Source organism: Vidua chalybeata, chromosome 10 (genome assembly GCF_026979565.1).
Source record: "Vidua chalybeata isolate OUT-0048 chromosome 10, bVidCha1 merged haplotype, whole genome shotgun sequence".
In the NCBI taxonomy this organism is placed as follows: domain Eukaryota; kingdom Metazoa; phylum Chordata; class Aves; order Passeriformes; family Viduidae; genus Vidua; species Vidua chalybeata.
In genome coordinates this window covers 10,035,129-10,056,413 of record NC_071539.1, presented here as the reverse complement: position 1 = coordinate 10,056,413, position 21,285 = coordinate 10,035,129, and the positions used below count along the sequence as shown (strand labels likewise).

General features: G+C 47.3%; 1 protein-coding gene across 3 annotated transcripts; it reads left to right on the top strand.

The window, feature by feature from the left end:
- Positions 1-1,083: 1,083 nt before the first annotated feature.
- On the top strand, positions 1,084-21,207 carry PCYT1A (phosphate cytidylyltransferase 1A, choline). 3 transcript variants are annotated; one of them, XM_053951772.1, is made up of 9 exons: positions 1,084-1,167; positions 7,825-7,965; positions 10,683-10,782; positions 12,962-13,078; positions 15,020-15,171; positions 15,978-16,056; positions 16,736-16,878; positions 17,904-18,092; positions 18,679-21,207. In XM_053951772.1, exons 2-9 carry the CDS (start codon positions 7,849-7,851, stop codon positions 18,883-18,885), a joined length of 1,104 nt encoding a protein of 367 aa, XP_053807747.1. In that variant the 5' UTR covers positions 1,084-1,167; positions 7,825-7,848; the 3' UTR covers positions 18,886-21,207. The 3 variants fall into 3 exon arrangements, with proteins under 3 accessions (XP_053807747.1, XP_053807749.1, XP_053807748.1); XM_053951774.1 differs by lacking the exon at positions 1,084-1,167 and adding an exon at positions 3,736-3,780; XM_053951773.1 differs by lacking the exon at positions 1,084-1,167 and adding an exon at positions 3,802-3,976.
- The last annotated feature ends 78 nt before the right edge of the window (positions 21,208-21,285 follow it).

Here is a 21,285-nt window from a genome sequence, read left to right as displayed (position 1 = left end):
TTCTAGAATCCCTCTTTCAGTACAGTGCTGGAGGCAGCACACTGCTGCTTCTCTATTATATTAGTTGGAAATATTTTGGTTATGAGTCTTCCTCTCCTTTTCCTCTGGTGGGAAATGAAAGGTGACTTTGCTGACTGCTTTGTTGCTGCCTGTGGCTGTCACCCTCTAAGGAACCTGCAGAGAGATGTGACAGCGCCGCTCTGTTTGTGCATGGCCTGGGAGCATGACTTTTAGGGAACAGCAAAACCCTCCACACAACATTTTCCAGGAGCTGGTACATATGATCTCAGACTTATTTCAAAGCTTTTATAAAGTCATGGCTGTTATATCACAATGTTTCACCTTGCACTTGCTCCGTTTTGGAGGTGTTTAATGGCTTCTTCACAAAGGTGTACAAAGCAGGTGAGCAGATTTGAGTCTGTAATCACTCAGCCTCACCACCCTTGGCTGTGGTGTGGGACAGATAAGGGATGCTGTATTCCCCTGGAGAAAGACTGAGCCACTGCTGAAGCACTGCAGGTCGGTGTGGACAGGCAGGGCAGCTCCCTCCTTCCAGAAACTCAGGAATTTACACCGGATACATCCATACACAGAGACTTCATCACAGTCTCCCCTCCTCAGACGGGAAGCAGAGGGGCAGACACTGATCTCTTCTCTGTGGTGACCAGTGACAGGACCCAAGGGAATGGCCTGAAGCTGTGTCCTGGGGGTTTAGGTTGGGCACCAGGAAAAGGTTCTTTCCTGAGAGGGTGGTTGGGCACTGCCCAGGCTCCCCAAGGAAGTGGTTATGGCACTAAGCCTGGCAGAGCTCAAAGAGCGTATGGGTAAGGCTCTCAGGCACTTGGTGCGACTCTTGGGGATGGTGCTGTGCAGGGCCAGGAGTTGGACTCGATGATCCTTGTGATCCTTGTGATCCCTTCCAGCTCAGGATATTCTGTGGCGTGCAGAACCGCGGGGCAGGACCGTCGCGAGCCGGAACGGAGGTTCCAGGCGCGGATTCCCGGGACGCGGCTTCCCCGCGGCGGGCCGGTCCCTTCCCGTGGTTCCGGGCGGACACGCAGCGGCTCCGCCCGCGCCCCGCTGGCGTCGGCGGGAGCGGGGCGGGGCCGGGAGCGGCGGCGCGGCCGGACCCACCGGGCTGGGCTGCGGAGCGGCGGCGGCGCGCTGGTAGGGGGGCGTGCGGCGGGAGCGGGGGGCTGTCTCTGAGGGGGCTGCGGGTGCAGGGGACAGGGAGCGGAGCGGTGCCTGTCACGGGAGCGGAGGCTGTTGAGTGGGTTTAGACTGGCGGCATGTGAGGGCACCGCACGCTCCCCCTGCGGAGCCGGTCAGGGGTCCCGGCCCGGGCCCCTCTGCCAGTCTGGTGGCCGTGGCACAGGCTGGGGGCTTCGGGACGTGCTGGCCGGTCGGGACGCGGCGCGCTGGCTTTGGCCAAGAGGGCAGTGTCTGCTGGGGTGGTCGTGATGCGCTGCGTCCCCTTTGTGGGGGCTTGGGCAGCAGCCGGGGCTCGGGCGTGATCCTCCGGGATGGCAGGACTGGCAGCTGAGAGAAGATAGAGGCAGATCAGTGGGAAACTTCTGTAGTGCACCCTCAGCGCTTGGAGCGTGGGGGCTCCTGGGGACATCCCTCCACCCAGGGGACACAGGCAAGGCCTAGGGAGGACAGTGAGGAGGTGGCCCTGGCTGCGGCGGAGGAAGGTGTGACCCAGCTGCTGCGGACGCACACGTCCTCTCTAACCCGCTTTTTGTGTCCAGCGAAGTCCTGGCTGCACTGATTAATGGTTTTGTAATGGGACTTAAAGTCCTCAGGAGTTCTGAGAGCTGTGATGCTCCTCTGTAGTCCGCACTCGCTGTGGAGGGAGGTGCAGGCTGCTGCAGGTGGCCTTCTCTGTCCCCACCCTGTGATTCTGCCACACCACGACCTGGCAAAGGTTGGGGTGGTCAGAAGCAGATAATGCTGGGTTTCCATCTGCAGGACCCCAGGGTCTGAGGACAGCCACTGTGTTTGGTTTTGAAATTCAGATGACAAATACCCATGCATTATTTCCCAAATAAATTTGCCGTATATACACAATTATTAAAATTTCTGATTTTAAAGTTTCTCGCTGCAAGATCTGGGTTGTAACACTCTTGAAATCACTGTACCAAGAGCCACAAACAATAACTGTTGCAGCAAGGAATTGGTATTGGTGTGTAAACCTTCTAAAAGAGGTTTACACCTCCAGTCTCAAGAAGCTTTGTTGCGAATCCCTAAAAACAAAAGAGTGCAGAAGTCAGGTAAGAATGGCTGCCTATTCTCACACTTTATGGTCCCTGACACTATCTTTTCTGGTATTCTGCATAAACCCTATTTCTGCTGCTTCACTCACCCAGCAGAGGCTGTCACATGTCAAGACACTCAGTGCCTGGAGGTTATGGTATACTTAGAAGGGCTGTGGATTTACAGAGGTCTTGACAGCAGTTTCCCTTTTTTATGTGTATTATTTAGCAACACTATCTAGGTGACCACACTGAACTGTTTTCAGTTGTGGTTAGGCAGAGTATCTTTAGCCATTTGGGACTTAGTTGGTGAGATGCAGCATTTTTCCATCAATTGCAGGACATGGGTACCAGAGCTTCTGCTTGAGAGGATGTTACCAGCCTGCTTGGAGCAGCAGGAGATGCAAGGCCTGGGGGGTTGTTTTAGCAGGTATAGCAAAGGTGTGGATGCTGTTGGACCAATGTGTGGCACTGGCTGGACGGGAATCCCTTTTATGTGTTCATGTGGCTTTTAACACACTGTGGGACAGCTGCTTTTGTTGATCTTGATCCAAAGTAGTTGAAGCAGCCTGGGTTTTACAAGTGGCTGGGACCGTGCCAGATCCTGCAGTAACCTTTTCAAGGGGCTCAAGGGCTTGACCATCCAGGTAGAGCAGATGCTGACTGTGGGGAGCATTGCAGTCTGTCTGGAGGCGAGCAGGCTGGGTCACAGCCAGCAGGTTTCTAGGCAGGTGCTCTGAGTCTGGAGGCTGGGACAGAGCTGGGCCTGGCAAGCCTGGGCTGCGCATGAAGTTGCCTTGGAGATTGGGCAAGATTTTTAAGCACTGATAGAAGAGAAATCCATGATGAGTCTTCTGTCATTAACCTCTCCCAGGTCTCTGTGTTTCCACAGATCTCCATGGGGATACACACCAGTAAGGTTAATTGGAGACTGGGTGTTGCAGATGACGGAGGACAGGGGGAAAAGGATTCTCTTCGATCTATGGTCAAGGAATGCAGAGGAATGTAGGGTCACTTTGGTACTTTATAGCCTGGCAAGGGACCTATCTGAAGTGACAGGACTTTTGCCTGTTCCCTGAGGCTCTTGCTTACATGCTGTCCATGTGTCAAGGCAATTCTCTGCAGACAGCTGGCAGAGTGCAAAGTTTAGTAGTGTTGTCTGCAGATGAGTCAGCAGAAGAGAAATATCTTGTTCCTGTAAAGTGCAATGCTCTTTTAGGCAAAGCAGCACATGACAGTCACATCTGACTGTGCCAACGCCTCCCAAGTTCAGAGGGACGATAGGACAGCCTTGGAGCAGGCAGTGCCACCCAGGGAGCTGTGGGTGTCCCAGGGCCTCACTGGTCCAGCTGCCAGTCTTGTGCTTTGGGTCCCTGGTGAAAATTGCAGCAGCCTTGGGCTGGAGCATTTACTGAGTTGTTTCAGCAAGATCGTTTTCGGTTTAAGTAGCACCATTTATTTTGCTTCACAGGTAAATCCGCAAGTGAAAAGCAGCAGAAGTGGCAGAAGAAATCCTGCTACTGATGTAGGTTTGCAGTTAATCTCCAAGAAGTTCTTCAGGACATGAAAAAAAGGCAGATGGGTCAGATCCTCATGCCATCAGTGTGGTTAGGCTGCAGAAAGATCTGACCTGCTTCTCTGGTGTAGTGTGATGCTGGAGCTCTCTGACACCACCGAGACTAAAAAACGGCAGCACTGTCCTTAAAGATGCAGACAGTGAGGTAAAGCTTTGACTAAGCAGGAAGATTTGCTGGGCCTACTCTGACCTCTTCCACCTGCCAGAGGTGTCAACTTTGGTGTTGTGGTTAAATTCCACCTCTGATGATGGTGTACTTAACTGGCACTAAGGGAGAAGTTTTAAATCCCTTCCCTGCCTATATATTTTTTTTTTCTTTCTAGTAATCAATACTTGTCCTCTTTCCCCTCCCAGAAGTGGCTGTGTTTCAGTGGGATTCAGTGATTCCCTGACAGGAAAAGCAACTCTTTTCTCATCTGGCAGTCAACTGCTCATTGCAGAGCCCATGCAGGTCTCTCTTTCTCTCGATGACTTAGCTGGCAGGTGATGCAAGGCCCTTCTTTGATACAGGACGCACCAAAGAAATAAGTTGAAGAAGAAACACCCTGAGTGTTTTATAAAGTAGTGCAGGGATTGTGATATGCCCGTGGCTTTTCCAAACAGGGCACTTCCAGTTTTGCTCCTTTGGAGAAGTATCTTGTATTCAGACATGAACTCAATAATGCAGGAGGGTGACACCTTAAAATAGAACAATGTTAATATTTTACAGCAAGGCTCTTTCTTCTGGTTATGGTTGGTTTCTATCTTGGAGTGTTCAGAATGAGCTTTGAGAGTTATCTTCTCTTTCCTCTTCCCCATCTGCTGCAAATGTAATTAATTTTAGAACAGGCAGTGTTTTATATATTTGGGGAAGCAAAGCTGTGTCCTCATGTGTTAAACTCGGCTACAGATGCTGGATCCCACTGTTGGTAAATAATTGTTTGGGATGCTATTTTAGTCACTTGGGTCAAAATGAAGCATTCTAAGATTAGTAGGTTTATTGCAGTAAAGTGTGGTGTGTTTCCCATTTTTTATGAAGACAAGCCTGGTGATGGGAGGACTTGCCAGAAATGCACTAGCCACAGGACAGAGGTTTTAAAGTTCTGAATAGTGATAAAATCATTGTTTCATTTCTGCATTGATTTGAGTAATTAACAGAGCTGTGTCACTCATGAGGTGTCTGGACACTGCAGAGGCTACTTCAGCAACATCTCACCTGTCAGGTCAGAGCAGACAGAGCATATTTATCCCACCCTTGAAGCTGGTTTCTCACTTGATGCACTGGGTAGAGCTGTTGCTGTGTGACTGATGCTGTCTCACCACTGCTGCTGATTTAATGCACTGCAAATAATAGAATCTCTCAAGTTGGAATCCATTCACTTAAGTTATTGTTTGCCATCATTTAACTAACTATGTATACCCTGAGAAATGGAAAAGTTAGGGTGGATGGTTGGGTGTGGGAGGAGCTGGAAGAAGCTGTTGGAGTTTTCTCCTGAGCTGGGACAGTGCTGTCCTGTACTGTGACCTGCAGTTCTTTGCCTGGCCATGAGATCTGCACCCAGCAGCAAGGGGCTGCTGATAATTCAGCAGAGTCTGTACTTGTGTGCAGTGAAGTCTGGTTGCTCTGATGGCCACACTGATGGGGGAAGAGCTTCACCTGGTTGTGTGTGGGGCTGCTGTGTCTGTGCTTCCGCACCAAAGCCTCTGCTTTTGATGTTTTGCTGGGCAGTGGTTCAGAATCTCTGCATTCAGCACATTAACAGACCTTTTAATTCTCTCCCAAGGGAAGGAAAGAAGTGGTCAAAGACCAACAGGTGACTTGAAGCACAGTGAAATTATTTTAACCAAATACGAGAAAATCAGCTGCTGTTTCCCCCCTGTGTTTCCATGAATTTGGTGTTACTTGAACCAGAGACAGACATTTGCTGCTTTTCTTGAACTTCATGGTTTCTGCTAGGACCAGGGTGGTAAATGACTGATTCAGAGTGTGCTTGCAAGATTACACCTTGCAAAATGTAAGAATGACTTGGGTCATACCCTGTGTTTTCACAGAGGCACTCTGGAAGCTGCTGCGTTTATAGCATGGATCTCACCTGAAAGTCAAATGCTTGCTTAAATGTTTGAAGACTTGGACCTGAGGGTTCCAAACTTTTTTGCCTGAGGTTATGTTTGAACTCTCCCATATGTTTGTTCTCAGGAAATAGTAATTTAATTACTGGAATGGGGGAAACGGCAAGCTTGACTCACAGTGAGTGCTGGATGGGTCACACAGTTCTGGAATGCCCTTGTGGCTGCTCTTCACTGTCACTTTTGTCTTCTCCACAATATTTTTTTGGCTCCTTACTGACCTAAGATTCTCTTTCCCTGTTCTTAGTGTATTGTAGTAGGTCTAGCAGAGCAGCCAGGGATACTTATATGTATGTAGCCCCAAACCAGTTCAGCTGTGTCTGACCCTAAAACTGTCCATGAGGTATCATCATGCTGATGCTCAGTGGGGAGGGAGAGATTTTTGCATCTTGTTAAACTGCATTTGACTTGTTACTTTGGAGCATTCCTTAACCTTGAGTCATGTATGCTTGAGTAAGTCCAATCACTAAATCTGCTATTTAACAGTTCTTTCACAAAACACACCCTTCTTGGCTGCCAAACAGCAGAGCTTTGCCAGTGGCCCTTTGAGGGCAGTCACAGTTCATCACGCAGCTCATCCCAAGTAGAATTCAGCAGGGCCCCTCTACTGCAGAAAAAGGTGGTATTCAGATGGGCATCTGCTCTTTGTCACACCTTGCACTTGCCCTACCTAACATTCCAGCACACCCACTGCATGTGGGTGGGGAGACGTTTTAAATTCCACCCCACTCTTATTATTAGGGAGTTGAAGCACGCACATTAGGATCGTTAAGGATCCTTGCTGGGAGGAGGGGTCATGCTGCTCTCGGGAACAGCAGGCCAGAAGTGCCTTGTGCTGCACTGGAGAGGTGCACCCTTCAAGTCAACAAGAGAGATAATGCTGTTTTTTAGTTTTTGCAAATCTAACACCCATTTCTAACTCCTGCAGCAGCTGGAAGGGGAATATTCATTGCCATGCCTTCCTATAAATCCCTATTTTTGCTTCAGCTGTATGAAGGGGGAGTTACTAATACTCCAGGCCCTTCTGGAAAGGTACAGTGACTCCAGCCCAAAGCACAGATAACTTCCTTCTTTATAACTGTCACAATTTCTGTCCCAAATTGGTGGTATGTCTGTTTGTTCATCAGAGAAGCAGTTCAGCTGAACCACCACTAATTGCAAACTAGTATATAAAGTGCCAGAAGTGTGGCCTAATGTAGTTTCAGCAGCTGCTTCACCATCTGCTGAGTCATCACTGCAGTGGGGACAAGGGACGAGAGGGGAACACGGTGGCAGGTGTCCCAAGGTGGCCTGTCCCCACTGGGGAGCTGCAGCTTGGTCTTACACAAACGGCAAAGCAAACAGCAAGCCTGTTTAAAGTAATTTAAGTTACAAGCCGTTCCCTCTCCCTTATCCTTCTGCATAGACCTTCCTCTCTTAGGACTGTACAGGGATGCAGCACACCCACCAGCTGCCCTTGGGGCTGTAAAGGGTAAAGAATCCAAATGATAGCTGGACAAGTGCTAAACCTGAACTGGGCATGCCATAATCTTTAGATTGCCTTTTAGATACGAAAATAGCATTATTAACCTCGTAGTAATGATTTCTAATTTGCATTGCAACTCTTGTTTCAGTGTCTCTCCAGCCAGCTGACTGCTGCACACTTCTCTCTGCAGAATAGCTCTGAGTTGCATTAAATGATTCAGTATTCCCACCAGGCACTGTTTGTCAAGCCTTGGCAGCTGATGCCAAATACAACTGGCTAAGCCCCTTGTGAGGTGGCTGTGTCTTTGCACTGACCTTCTGTACACTGTGCCTGCTGTTGACTGATTCTATTTTGGAAGAACTGAGAAATATCTCTTTTCTTTTTTTTTTTTTCTTTTTTCCCTCTCCTTTATTTTGTTCCAGTTCTTTCTGGGCGTGCTTGGCAAGATGGAGCCACCGACCTCATCCAGGCTGAATTCCCGAAAGAGAAGAAAAGATGGATCAGGCCCTAATGGGGCAACAGAGCTGGATGGAATCCCTCCAAAAATGTCCCGACGCTCACTTGTAAGTAAGCAGAGATAACAATTTTGGGAGCCTGTGAGATGAGGACACTGAGCTGTAACTGCAGAAAGATACAGGTGGTAGTTTATCTGTGGACAGAGAAAACAAGGTTGGAGGCAGGGGATAAGAAGCAAATGACAGTAGCTCTCCTTCTTGCAAATCCAGTTTGGAATCTTCCTTTGTTCATACTAATAACATACTTACAACGTGGGCTTAAATTAGGTCTGAGGCAAGCATTGCTAAGCTGCTTTTGTGGTGTGTCCAGCCTGTCACTTAAGCTGAGCCAAAGAGGCATGCATTTAGATAGCCATAGAGAAGCAGGCATTTCTCACAGGTGGGTTTTAAGTGACCCACTGGGAGGGAGAAATACTCAGGAGAAGCACATAAGAGCTGCAGGAGGGTCTGAAGCCTGTAAGCACCTGCAGAAGTGATCTGTTGAATCCATGCTCTGACACATTGGGAAGATCACTGCTCATTTGATTTTCTTGGTCTGGAGGGAGACAGCATTTATGTTGCTGATACTTTGAGAGTGTCCAGAAAAAAAAACCACAACAAACAACTGAAAGGATTTCTTTTCTAGATCAACCTTGGGATGGCTTTAACTAGCTAAAGCCAGTGGGATCTTTTCTGAAGGGGGTCTGATCCAGTTAATGCTACTGAAAAGGGCTGTCTTTAACTTGTCCTTGCCACAAGATTGCGACAATTGGCTTTTTATAGTTCTTCTCTGCCCTCTTCCTGGAGCTGTCCTGTGCATCACGTGTGCTCTAGTTGTTCTTTTCTTATCTCTGTCAAAAGCCAGCTACCATCCCTGCCACGTCATACCAGGGTCATGGTCCTTGGCAGAATGTGGTGATGTGTTGCAATCTTCCTCCTCGATGACAACATTTTGCTCTTCAGGAGGGCTTCAGCCCTGTCACAGAGCATTGACAGTGGTGATGAAGTAAGAGCAGCACCAGCAGTGAGAACTGGGGAGGCAGGCACTGGGGATGGAGGCTTGAGCTGTTGTGTGACTTATCCCACAGAACTTTCATGTCCTTCACTGCTGCCAAAACCCACCCTGTCCCTCTTAAACTCTTAAAGATCTCATGTATTTCAGTAAGGAAAGAGAACTGTGCAGGTTATTTATTCTGTGGGAGTCGATCTTCAAGTTGCTGTAAGTCCTCTGTTAGAAATAAAGCATCGGCAAACAGCATAAGACAAGTGCCACTTTCTAAGCTTCCTGCCTGTTTTTAGCAAACTCAGTTCCCCTGGTGAAAGATTTCTTTTTTCTTCTTTTTGCAAAAGTTTTATTTATTATAGCAAGAGTAATAGTATTGCCTAACTGTGAGATTACCTTGAAGCCTTTTCCACTCCCAACTCAGCAGCTGTTGGCAGAATGTTTCCCTGAAGCAGCAGGGCTCAGCAGCAGATGGTGGTAACAAACCTGCTGACACATAAGCCTGTTGTATTGTGCACATCAGGTTGAGTTTTGACCCTCACTGGCCCTGCAAGGGAAGGGCAAGATTCTGGCAGGACCTTTTAAGGACATGTCTCTGTGTTCCTCTGATAATTTTGATAGGGATTTTTTGTGCTTTTATTCCTAACTTCAACTAAACTGCCAAGAATCTGGTTTTATAGGGAAGTCCTAGACTTAATGGCAGTGATGAGAGGAGAGATCTGCAGGTCTTATCTGAGAGTAAGGATCCTGGTAGAGGAGGTGCTGTGTGAAATGTGAAGCCCTCAGTAACTTAAAGGAGATGTTCAGCAGTAGCAGCTTGTTTGAATGTCGAGGTCAGTGTTTGTTTTCCTGTTCATTTCACTATAAGCACTCTAATAAGGATTGACACTGGCCAGAATAGCAGTGGTTTCTCTGGTTGCAGTGGTGCCGGACGCTGCCAGGATTCTGCAGTGGGACAGGAAATCAGAGAGGAAACTGCAGATTTGCCCTTTTCACCTTGAAGGTATTATTGTAATGATTCGCAAGCTTGTTTCCTAGTGTTCTCACTCAGGAACAAGATGTCCATTGCAGCCCTACACCTTCCAGCTAGAAGGAAATTGAGCTGTTTGTTTTGTAATGGGAAGGGCAGATGTTTCATTTCCATTCAGAGCAGACCAGAAATGATGGCTGGAGTTCAGCTGTTGATTAAATGTACTGCTGTTGTCAAGCTAGCAGGGTGGATGGGTTTTCTTGCAGCAGTTGGAGTTATTCTGCCACAGATCAAGGTCAGTCTCTCACTTGTATGGCCCAGAAATGGTCACAACACACACATTCCCTCACAGTTAGTGCTGCAGTTGGTATTGCTCTTCTGCTTATTCATATACTCAAATCAAGGAGCTGTTACAGGTTGTACATCACAGCACAAGCACTCAGGCACAGCAGAGTGATGGTCTTGCCAGAGTGGACACAGATGGAGCTGTGACAGTGAGGTTTGAAGCTTGGCTTGTGCTGCTGTGAGCTGCTGTTTGTCAAAAGTCTGAGTTTAGCAGCTGCAGCTCTGACCCTCTGATTTTCTTGCTCCAGTAGAATACTGTCTACTAAAGTCTACCTTTCTCTCTCTCTTCTCTAAACTCAGGCTAATCAGCTTGCAAGGCTGTTTTGAGGTTTACACTAATTAGTCTTTTAGTACACATGTCTGAATTGTGCAGGGGCAGTGTTGACTAGGACACTGTGGTGGCAGTGCTACCACTACGAACTGCCCTCACTTTTGCACTCTCACAGTGAAACTTTCCTGGCTGTTTAGGGACTGCGGGAACCGGCTCCGTTCTCAGATGAAGTGGAGATTGACTACAGCAAGCCATACATCAGAGTGACGTATGAAGAAGCCATGAGAGGGACCCCTTGTAAGTAAGAACACAGACTGGAAGGAGATTGTATAAATGTTGGATTTGGGGGAGTGTGGGTATGATTGGGATGTCTCTGAGACCGAACCAGCCTTGTGTGTTTGACCAGGTTCACAGCCAATGACTAAGTGCATGCTTTTGTGATTAGATAACTGTTTCCATGGGAAATTTGGCCTGTCAGTACACCTGAAATTCAAGTTTGTATGTGTGAGGAGATTACAGGTATTTGTTTTAAACTCTAGCTGAGCCACTGACAGCCATAGAACTGTACACTTTCTGTACTAGTTTTTCTGAGGTAGCTTAAAGTTAAGCACTTTAAAAGTCATATTTTTTAAAAGTCATATTTTCTGAAACTTGGGCAAGTAAAACCAGTTTATATCCTTGTCCACAATGTCCCATTCCAGCCTGGATTTGAATTAAAGTCAGTGTCATTAAACACCACAGGCCAGCCCCACAACAACAGCCCCCTGGTTTTATTCTCTAAACCAGGCTGGGAGAAACACTGTTCTCTTTGCAAGTCCAAAGGGGAGGCAGAGGCACAACTGACTCTTGAAGGATGATGGCCCTCTCCTGCCAAAGAGAGTGTGCAGACAGTGCTGTCTTTCCTGACCTCTCTGTTGTGGCTAGAGAGACAATAAAAATGCTGCACTTCTATCTGCCTTACTGCTGAGAGATGAGCCAGCTCAGATTGAGACCTGGCTGTGGTTTCCTACCAGAGGTTCTGAAAATCCAGTGTATTTCACAGTCTGCATTAATTTTCCAACTGAAAATCTCCAGAGTCTGCACAAAGGTCTCTGATTCAGCAGTGGTGGCTCTCCTGCCTGCTGTGACTAAAATACAGTGCACATTTCCTTGTTGCTGTTTGTGTCTGTGCTCAGGAACTTTAGCTGCTGCAGGTACAGAGGAAAGATAAGGATGTCCCAGCCACTTTCCAGAATCTGAATGAACATTCATAAAGGTCTGCTAGGACCAGTCCTCTTCTGGCATACAGAAAGCTTTTGCAGTCACAGATCTCCAAATCCTTGGCTCTTCAGAGCCTTCTGGCATCTTCAGATTGAGGTGTTAGAACCATTAAAAAATAATTGTAAGAAGCTGTCCTCAAACTGACTCCTCTGCTTAGCTTGAACTTAACAGCCCTGACCTTTGCATCAACTCCTCTTCTTGCTGCCTCCCAGTCTCTGTCTCTGGGTATCTCCAGGGCTCTGCCCAGACCTATGGGGTCTCAGTTTCCTGTTAGGTCTTCTCTCTGCCCTCTCTTCACTGCAGCTTTGGTGTGCCTCTGCTCACCACTCCTCTGAGTCTGTCTGAACTGAGCTAAGAGAGCAGCAGGCTGTTCCCAAGAGTATCGCATACAAAGACTGTGGCTTTTGATTATCAGCAGCAAGAGAACTGTGGTCCTGTGTGGTCCCAAGATCAGAAGCCTCCCACTATTACATGGCAGTGCTAGACTATCTCACTTTACCCCTGTGCTGCCCTCAAAGAACTGAGCTACAATTTTCCCTGGTGGCCTGAGGGAAGTTTTGTTCCTTCTGACGATGATGATGATGATCATTATTATTATTATTATTATTATTATTATTATTATTATCTGTGTGTTTGGCTGATAATGCCAGTGATTCAGCCGAATTTTGTCTGCTTTTCTTTGAGTAGTTCAGCTGTGTTTTTGAATAAAGCCATACACTTCATGTTTCTGGGGGAGCTGATGCTGCTGTTCCTTCAACCAGACTGTGGCAGCAGGCTGCAGAGAAGGATGCTGTAAGGGTCTTAAGATGCCATCCTGGCAGGCAGGAGGAAATCAGGCACCTGAAACATTTGGGCCAGTTCCCCTCTGATATCTCACTATTAAAAAAAAATTAATTCTGCACTTGATTTCCATAGAAGAGAAATGTTCAGGATTTGCTTTTCCCTTGGTCTCCCCTTCACCTTGTTTGGGTGATACATGGTAGGTTTTCAGTCTGCCTTTATATGTGGTTGTATTTCAGCTCTGTGCTCAGATACCTTTGTTTCCACATGGGAAGGCAGAGAGCCAGGCATTTATCTTCACACTTCTGTCCTAATTATGGTGCTTCATTCTGTAACACCTCCATGACTTTCAGAAGGTCCTCAAATGTGAGTATGAGCATCCACTGCTTCTCCAGGAAGACATATTCACAGCTGTGTCTCTGTTCCTTTGGCACAGTGGATCGCCCTGTCAGAGTTTATGCTGATGGAATATTTGACTTGTTCCACTCTGGACATGCCCGGGCCTTGATGCAAGCAAAGAACCTCTTCCCAAACACATACCTCATTGTTGGAGGTAAGGAGTGACCTTTGGCTATTGCAGGAGTACAGTTTAGCTCTGTCTGTGATTTTGCATACTGAGGTTTTGTCTTTGTGGCCTCAGTGACCCTCACTGCAGACACTTGTCCCAAATGTTGCTGGAGTCTTACTGCAAAATGTTGAGGACTGGATATGTCTGCAGAAAGATATCCTGTACCAAATGAGTGCTTAAGGAAAAGATTTTTGATCGTGCTGTTTTAATTTGACCCCTCTATTTTGTGACAGGTACAGGTGAGTTGCACATCTGAGTATCAAAATATATTAGGGATAGTTGAACATCTAATTCTGACTCATAAATGAGACAGCTAAAGTATGAGTGCCTCCACGTTTGTTCACCTGTATTGCCCTGCAAGTCACTCCCCAGCTCCAGTTTCCTGCTGGAGGTTGCTTAGTGCCAAACAGATCCCACTGGGAGCATGAAGATCACAGTGGTTTCTTGGGCATGTGCCTGGACACCTGGGAGTCAGGCCTTCCTTCTCGAAATAGAAGTTCCCCATTTGGTCTGTTAGGTCATAAGCCTTTAGATTATGCCAGGAATGTCCTGCTAAATGCCTGAAGGTATCTAGCAGAGGTGTTTCAGCCAGGCTCCTTCAAGAATGTAACAGGAAAAAAGATACCCCTTTTCTGGCTGCTGCAGTACATGGGCCTCTGCCCAGGCAGTGCCTCTGCTCATGCCTCCACCCACGCTGAGGACACATCAGGCTGTGCATATTGTCCATCAGGAGCTGACCCTGGTCAAGCTGCATAATGATGCTGAAGTATGAGAACTGAAAATACCTTTAACTAATTTTCTCAACTTCCATTGTCTTTGTGAAGCAAAATTAAATTCTGACCCTGCCATAGAACAATTATAACATCCAATTATAACAAACCTTGGTGGTTTGTTTCCTTATCACAGTTTCAGTCATTGCTGACAGCATTCTAATAGTGGTATGCCTGCACTTCTTGTGTGCTACACTAGTGTCTGGAAGGGGAAGGTAGGGAGGAGAACTGAAATAGTTGCTCCAACCTACAAACTGCCTTGAGCTTAGAAATCTTAAAGGCTGAAAGACATTCCCATGTACATAAACACTACAATAAACAGGAAAATAACTTCAGGTCAAACTATTAATATGTTAAAATAGTGAGGAGTGTAACCACGTTCTGTGCCTCTGGAAGACTGGTGAGGAGAAGGGCAATGAACTTGCACCAGGACTGAGACAAGAGGCCACATCCCAGGAGAACATTAGCTCCAAGCAGGGAACCATCTCCCCCACTCTTTATCATCTGTTTGTCTAGAACATAAATAAATCCAAACCAATGAGACTGGTAATGCCTTGTTTACTTTTGAGTCTGATAATCAAATAGAACTCCTTCCTCAGCATCTTACTTTGCAGATTATGAAGAGTTGTTATTTTACTTTCTCATAGAACATAATAATTATGCTTGATTTCCTGTGAACTCCTCTTTTGTTTTAATGTAAACTTTTCAAGAACTAGACTGTGGTATGGCATTTCATGAAATCAGAAGTTCAGGCAATAAGTTTTTTCATATTCCAAGCCTGAGATATCCATTGCTTTAGATGTGGATTTCTGACCAGCAGGCCCCCCAGGTGCCATTTCTTATAGAAGAGTGGTCTTCTGTGTTGGCTGGTTTTCTTGATAAGTGTTGACAGCTCTGGAGACCTTAAAGGCTTGGGGTATGGGTCCCCAACTTGGGCAGAAATTCTCCAATCAGCCTGCCCAGAATTGCTCAGGAGTTTAGTGCCCTGCAGTGCTCCCTGTTCCTGGTGTTTTGTGGCTGGAAGAGCTGGGTTTGAAACACCAGCCTCTGTCAGCTACTGGCACTGTCTGGTTCAGCAGAGTGTGGGCAAGGTCCTTTTACTGTAAATCACTGGGGTAAGTGCCCCAGACTCAGTGTTCTCTGCCTGTTTCTCCAGTCTGCAGTGATGAGCTGACCCACAACTTCAAGGGTTTCACGGTAATGAACGAAAACGAGCGCTACGATGCTGTGCAGCACTGTCGCTATGTGGACGAGGTGGTGAGAAATGCACCCTGGACCCTCACACCCGAGTTCCTGGCAGAGCACAGGGTAATTGGTGACATCTGATCTGTTTGGAATTTTGGTTAGCTTCTCTCTGTTTACAGCAAGAATTTCTCTTTGGGGGTGACCTCTGCCTGAGCAAACTGTTTCTGTTGAAGTTCCTTAAATATAGAATGAACTGGGTTATGGGAATTGAGTGGGTTTCTTGGGAGTGTAGAAGCATTTGCTGAGCTGGCATGTAATGTTAAAATAATGTAGAGATTGTGACATAATGAAAAAGCCTGAGAGGGTTCTCGCTATTTCAGGAGAAGTTGGTGCTGGTTACAGATGGGTGCAAAATGCAGTACGGAGAGGATTACATGGGTTGGAAGTGATTTCTGGGGGGGTGTCTGGTCCAACTCCCTGCTTTCAGCAGGAGCAGCTCAGATATACATCAGCTTCCCTGCCCAGGAGACCAGACTAGCTATCTTGAAAGCCTTTTATCAGTTGGTGAGATAAAGTGAAAGGAATCTCTTAACATCTGTTGAACAGCTTTGGGAGGTGAAGGAGTCTCCAGGGGAGCTTGCTTAGTTTACCGTTGTTGTCATTAACAAGCCATTTCTCTGTGGAGCTTAAAGCAGCTGTTTCCGTATTCCCAGCCTTTTCTTTCCACTCTGTCATGTGCTTACAATTCACAGGCAATTGCCACTGAGAATTTGGGACTGCTCTGCGTTCTGTTGTAACAGAGGGAACGTCTTGCTGTTCTCTCTCACACCCCTGAGTGGAGGTGTTGAGCCAAAAGTTACCATCTTTCGACAGCAGCAGGAGATGTGCACGTTCCAGATAAAATGTTGACTAGTTTTTTTAATTTTCAGATCGACTTCGTTGCACATGATGACATCCCCTACTCTTCTGCTGGCAGTGATGATGTCTATAAGCATATAAAAGAAGCAGGTGAGTCCCCCTCAAATTCTCCAGGGCTTCTTATCAAAAATCTTCTGTAGTTTCTCCTGTACATTTGTAATGCAAGATTATGCCACTCTGATCTGCCCAGGAGCCTGTGGTGGCAGGGAGAAGCAGCTCTGGGCCCTGCTTCATAACACTAGGACTGTTCCATGTCCCAGCCTAAGCATGGCCCAGCATTAATTCCTAATTTCAGTCTAGTTATTTTGATTGAATTAACACCAACCTCTTGAAAACATACTGCAGTTTGGCTTAGAGAGTCTCACAAATGGGGAGTCTCATGAACTTAGCAGAGGGACATCTCTAGCTGTTTGCTGTTAAATTCACTGGGGATGCAGCTTTTTTATATCCAAACTCAGCCATCAGTGTTATATTTCCAACCATTAAAATGTAGGACCCCTTGTCCTGTCCTTGTCCCCACAGTCAGTATTTAAACCAGCTAAAGTGAAGACCTTTTCATTAGAATACCTGGTATTTTGACAGGGTTTTGACATGTTTTGGTCTTACTGAGGCATCCCAGAAAGGATGGCTCTGGTATTGTACATTTAACGACAAAGATGTGAGAGCAAGTGAGCTCTTGACAGGAGAAGTTGTTTCCTGATAGAGGTGGCAGCAGCTTTTTGCCCTGTGTCTTGCTCAAGCTGTTTTGGGTCCTTTTCCCCAACTTTAGGCATGTTTGCTCCAACCCAGAGGACCGAGGGCATCTCCACATCCGACATCATCACGCGCATCGTGCGGGACTACGATGTCTATGCCAGGCGGAATCTGCAGCGGGGCTACACGGCCAAGGAGCTCAACGTCAGCTTCATCAACGTGAGTTGAAGTGGGTCTTGCCACACGCTGCAGGAGCCAGAATCTTGCCAAGTGTGAAGAGAGTCTTGTCTAGTGATAGCACAGTCCTGCCATGTGCCAGTGAAAGGCCTGTCTGCAGAGCTAAGCATTGGCACCAAACCAGTGTCCTTGGACTAAAAATTAGACTTCTACCCCTGAAATTGCCTCAGGGACCCATTCAGAGGAACTGGGGGGCTGCTAATGCTGCTCTCTTGTCCAAGATGTCTTGATGATGTCATACCAAGAGCTGGAGAGAGGGTTTGTGGCAAAATGTATGTTTTCTTGAATGAAGAGCAAGTTGTTCTTGACAGCAGCTACTGTGTCATCTCTCTCCTCTTCCCCCAGCCACCTCTTAGGGTAGAGTAATTTGTTAGGATAAAATCTGATGCTGTTTCCACTGTACTGTTCCCTTCCTGGAGCTGCAGGAGCAACAGTGCTTGGGTAGGACAGAAGGATATGCCCTGATCCTGCGCTGTGCAGCTCTAGCCCTTAGAAAGAATACATGGCAGAAGACATTTTTGATGTTGGAAGTTGTAAATATATTTTTTTTTTTTTATCACTCAAATACTGTGCCTGTGAACAACAATGAAACAGGAGAGGTAACGGCTGCTTGGCCTTTCTTTGGCACGTAACTCTGCCTGTTTAAAAACACCCAGCAGAAAGACTGGTGCTGTTGTGATATGCAGAGACCTACAGCAAGTCAGTCGAATCTAATCTGTGTGCTGTATAAATATTTCCCTCTTCCATGCACTCCTATTAGATAGTGCTTATCTCTGGCTTTAATCTTGCTTTGTGTACTGTGCCAGTGCCTGTCACAGAGTGTCTAACAGCTCCACTGTGTCTGCCATGTAGTCTAGGAAAGAAGTGTCATGGAAGTGAAGGAGAAATGTCACCAGACTAATGGAGATACTGAGTTGCAAGCAGCAGTTCAGTGTAGTGACACAGAGCAGAGATGGTCTCCACTCAAATCTGGTGAGTTGTATTCTGATCCACCACTCTCTGTGCAGGAGAAAAAATATCACCTCCAGGAACGTGTGGATAAGGTGAAGAAGAGGGTGAAGGATGTAGAGGAGAAGTCAAAGGAGTTTGTCCAGAAAGTGGAAGAGAAGAGTATTGATCTCATTCAGAAGTGGGAAGAGAAGTCCCGGGAGTTCATCGGCAATTTCCTGGAGATGTTTGGCCCGGAAGGTGCATTGGTAAGGAGTTGCTGTGGGAAAAGGGGAAAGGGAAATTTGGAAACATAACAGACATTGTAGGGCTTCTACAGGGTCAGCAGAGGAAAGGTTTAGCATTTGTTGCAGTGCTTAGTGTGTTGCCAGTCTCCAGACAAGTTGTCCCAGATTTGGGCCACCTGTTTTCAGGGAGTACTCGTTGCCATTGCTAACGAGATAATGCCAGTTACATTGTAGAGTGAAAAAACTCCCCTGTCCCATGAGCTGGCCTGTAAACTCCAGTTTGTGCCCTGCTGACCACTGAGCTGCCAAGAGGATGATGGTCACTTTGTCATTGGCCTAAGATGAGTCTGAAGCTACTTGTTTATGCCAGGCTTTCCTGCAGTGTTGGGTGAATATCACAGGTATTTCATGTTAGAAATGCTTGAAAAATAGTGGTGATTACACTGTGTGCAGTTTCTGAAGTCCAGAAAATGCTGGGGCTTTTTCTGCTCTTAAATAGTATGAAGTTCTGAAGGGGCACAACTCAAAATGCTGCACAGGCTGTAAGTAGTGTCCATTTCCATGACTCTGTAACCCATGCTAACTGTCCTCCTGCTTCCCTCACCAGAAACACATGCTGAAGGAGGGCAAGGGCCGGATGCTGCAGGCCATCAGCCCAAAGCAGAGTCCCAGCAGCAGCCCCACACACGACCGCTCCCCATCTCCCTCCTTCCGCTGGCCCTTTTCCACCAAGACTCCTCCTTCCTCACCCGCCAACCGCTCCAGGAACGAGTCTGCAGTCACTTATGACATCAGTGAGGATGAAGAGGATTAACCTACCTGCCAGGATTTGCTGCGGGCTGCTAATCGCTGAATCCTAAGTCCAGACCCACTGGGGAACTCTAAATGAGCAAGAGAGCCATAGGAACAGGGCTGATGGTGAGCACAGGGCCTCGGAGGCACCCGTTGCTCTTAGCAAGGGCTGCTGCCTGGAAGCACATTCAAACCTCCTCTCCCTTCTCCCTAAATCCCCTTTTTATTGTTTACGTTCTATCGGTTTCCAGGGTGAAGATGGTTTTTATATTTTAAGAAAATATTTGTTAAAAGGGCAAGGAATAGCACTCAAGCGTGGCTTTTGGTTTGGTTTCTTTTCCCTTGTTAAACCTTCAGGCAAGAGGGAGAGTGGGAAGACCCATCTGTTTCTTCTTTCCTTCAGCTCCTCTGTCTTATCCCCCCCACCCCCAGGCAGTATCTGTGCCACTGCCAAACGGAAGACCCCTCAGTTCCTCAACCAGCATGACCTCGAGACCATGCACAAAGCAGTGGTGTAATGAGGCTTCTAGGAAATAGAGAGATCCCTGCTGGGCTGGAGCTGATAGGAATCTACCCAGCAGACCCTGTAGTGCTCGCATGCCTCTTAACTGAGCTTCCCAGCGTGTTGCAGTGAGGACGTGCTGGGCAGGGGGTACCAGCTTGGCACGCAGGAGTTACACCCGGGAAGGACTTGCAGCACTGTAGATTGGCACACCCCATAAAGTGCACAGCATTCACACCTCCAAACAGTAGAGGGGCTGCAGGGGAAAGGTATTTCCAGCTAATCTTAACAAGACTGCTAAATCCTGAGCTAAAATTGAGCCCTCAGTTGCTGTTGGAGAGAAGAGAATGATTCTTTGCTTCAGGGCATTTGCTATCGTGCATTTCCTTGGGTGTGTGAGAGCCCAGGTAGAAAACGAATGTGTCTAGTCTTTTGAGAAGTTCCTTGTTCCAGTCTGTGGTGTGTTACATGTTTTAGTGTCTGTCCAAACGGTCCCTCAGCAACTATGCTCTGTGTGTGTCTGTGTTTCAGCTGCTGTGTTCTAGGGGCTGGAGAAGTCCTTCACACTGGTGCCATGAAGTTGCTGCTCTAAGGGCAAAGCAGCCAGTTTGCTGCTGATGTGAGTGTGTGCAGCTGGACAGATGAAGGGCCCCAGTTCTGTGTGACAGTTACCTGGCTTGTGCAGTACATGCACAATCCATGCCTGCTCACTCTGCTCCATGAGGCAGGATGGAAGGAGCATCAGAGACTGCTGCAGCTTTTTAAGGTTATTTAAACACATAATGCTTGTTTGAGTCCATGGTCCAAGTTGTGCCTGCTGTTGTGTCTGTGGTACACATTGAGCTTTGTGGCCTGTGGCTCCCCAAGGGGACTTGCCCTCCTCATGGCTGAGCAGAACAGGTCGGTGCACCCTGTCCTGCAGCCAGCGCTGGAGAAACTGGCCTAGCTGTCATGTAGCTGTGGAGCTTTTCTGCCAGTGTTTGCCTCTGATACCCACTGTCTCTGGGTGGAGCTGCTGAGCTGAGTTGCCTGTATCCTGTGGTGCTGGGAAGAGAGGACAGCTCAGAGCCCTGTCAGCAATGCTGCCAGGAGGTCTCCAGAGCAGGATGTGAGGCTTGGGGAGCAGCACATGCAAGGAGGAAACTCATCAAGTGCTGCCATGAGCTCTGCACACTGTGATGCTTCCAGAGCACGTGGTGGCCCTGTGGTAGGAACAGGCTGCAGCTTCTTTCCTGCTTTTGTCTTGGTGGTCTTTTGTCACACTGCCCAAAGGGCTTGACAGACGTTATGTGCTTCTCTTAAAGCCAGAACCAGTATGGGAAAGGGTATTTTGGGGATCACTAATCTGCCACTTGGACCTTTTTCAGCAGGGAGTGCACAGCTGTGGGAGCATGGCTGGCTGCTGTGGATTTTAAACTGTAAGGAGCAAATAACAGTCACGTGGTAAAAGCCAGTTGTTAATCCTCTGGTTTATGAGTGGTAGAACACTTACTTTGTATCACCCACGTTGTCTCTTCTCTCATTGTCCCTTCCTCAGCCTTCCCTCAGTATGGATGTTGCGGTTGCTTCCCTGAGCCAGATCACAAAGGCCAGGCTGCTTTAGAGCCTTACTACTGTTTTAAACACAAGTTATACAACAGTGTTCTGTAAGTTTGAGTGGTGTTCTGGATGATGGCTTGTTCTGCAGAGACCTTAACATACTTGGTCTCTGCAAAATCTGGGGTGCTTAGTAAGAAGCCAGCCATGGTTTTACATGTAGCTTGGAATAACAGAGCTATTTCTTGTAACCAATAATCTCTGCTTCCTCCTTGCACTAAAATTAAATTGGACACTGAAATCCCAGTCTAGTCCTTTATTTTTCCTTTGTTTTGTTTTCTCTTGGATTGCTGGACCAGTCTTCTCCAGCACAGTCATGTTTTA

What these genes read in the sequence shown, in the direction of transcription:
- PCYT1A (XM_053951772.1), top strand. Translation starts at nt 7,849, where the DNA reads ATGGAGCCACCGACCTCATCCAGGCTGAATTCCCGAAAGAGAAGAAAA. An exon ending in AAATGTCCCGACGCTCACTT is followed by an intron (nt 7,966 to 10,682) that starts GTAAGTAAGCAG and finishes CTGGCTGTTTAG; the next exon opens with GGACTGCGGGAACCGGCTCC. An exon ending in AGCCATGAGAGGGACCCCTT is followed by an intron (nt 10,783 to 12,961) that starts GTAAGTAAGAAC and finishes CCTTTGGCACAG; the next exon opens with TGGATCGCCCTGTCAGAGTT.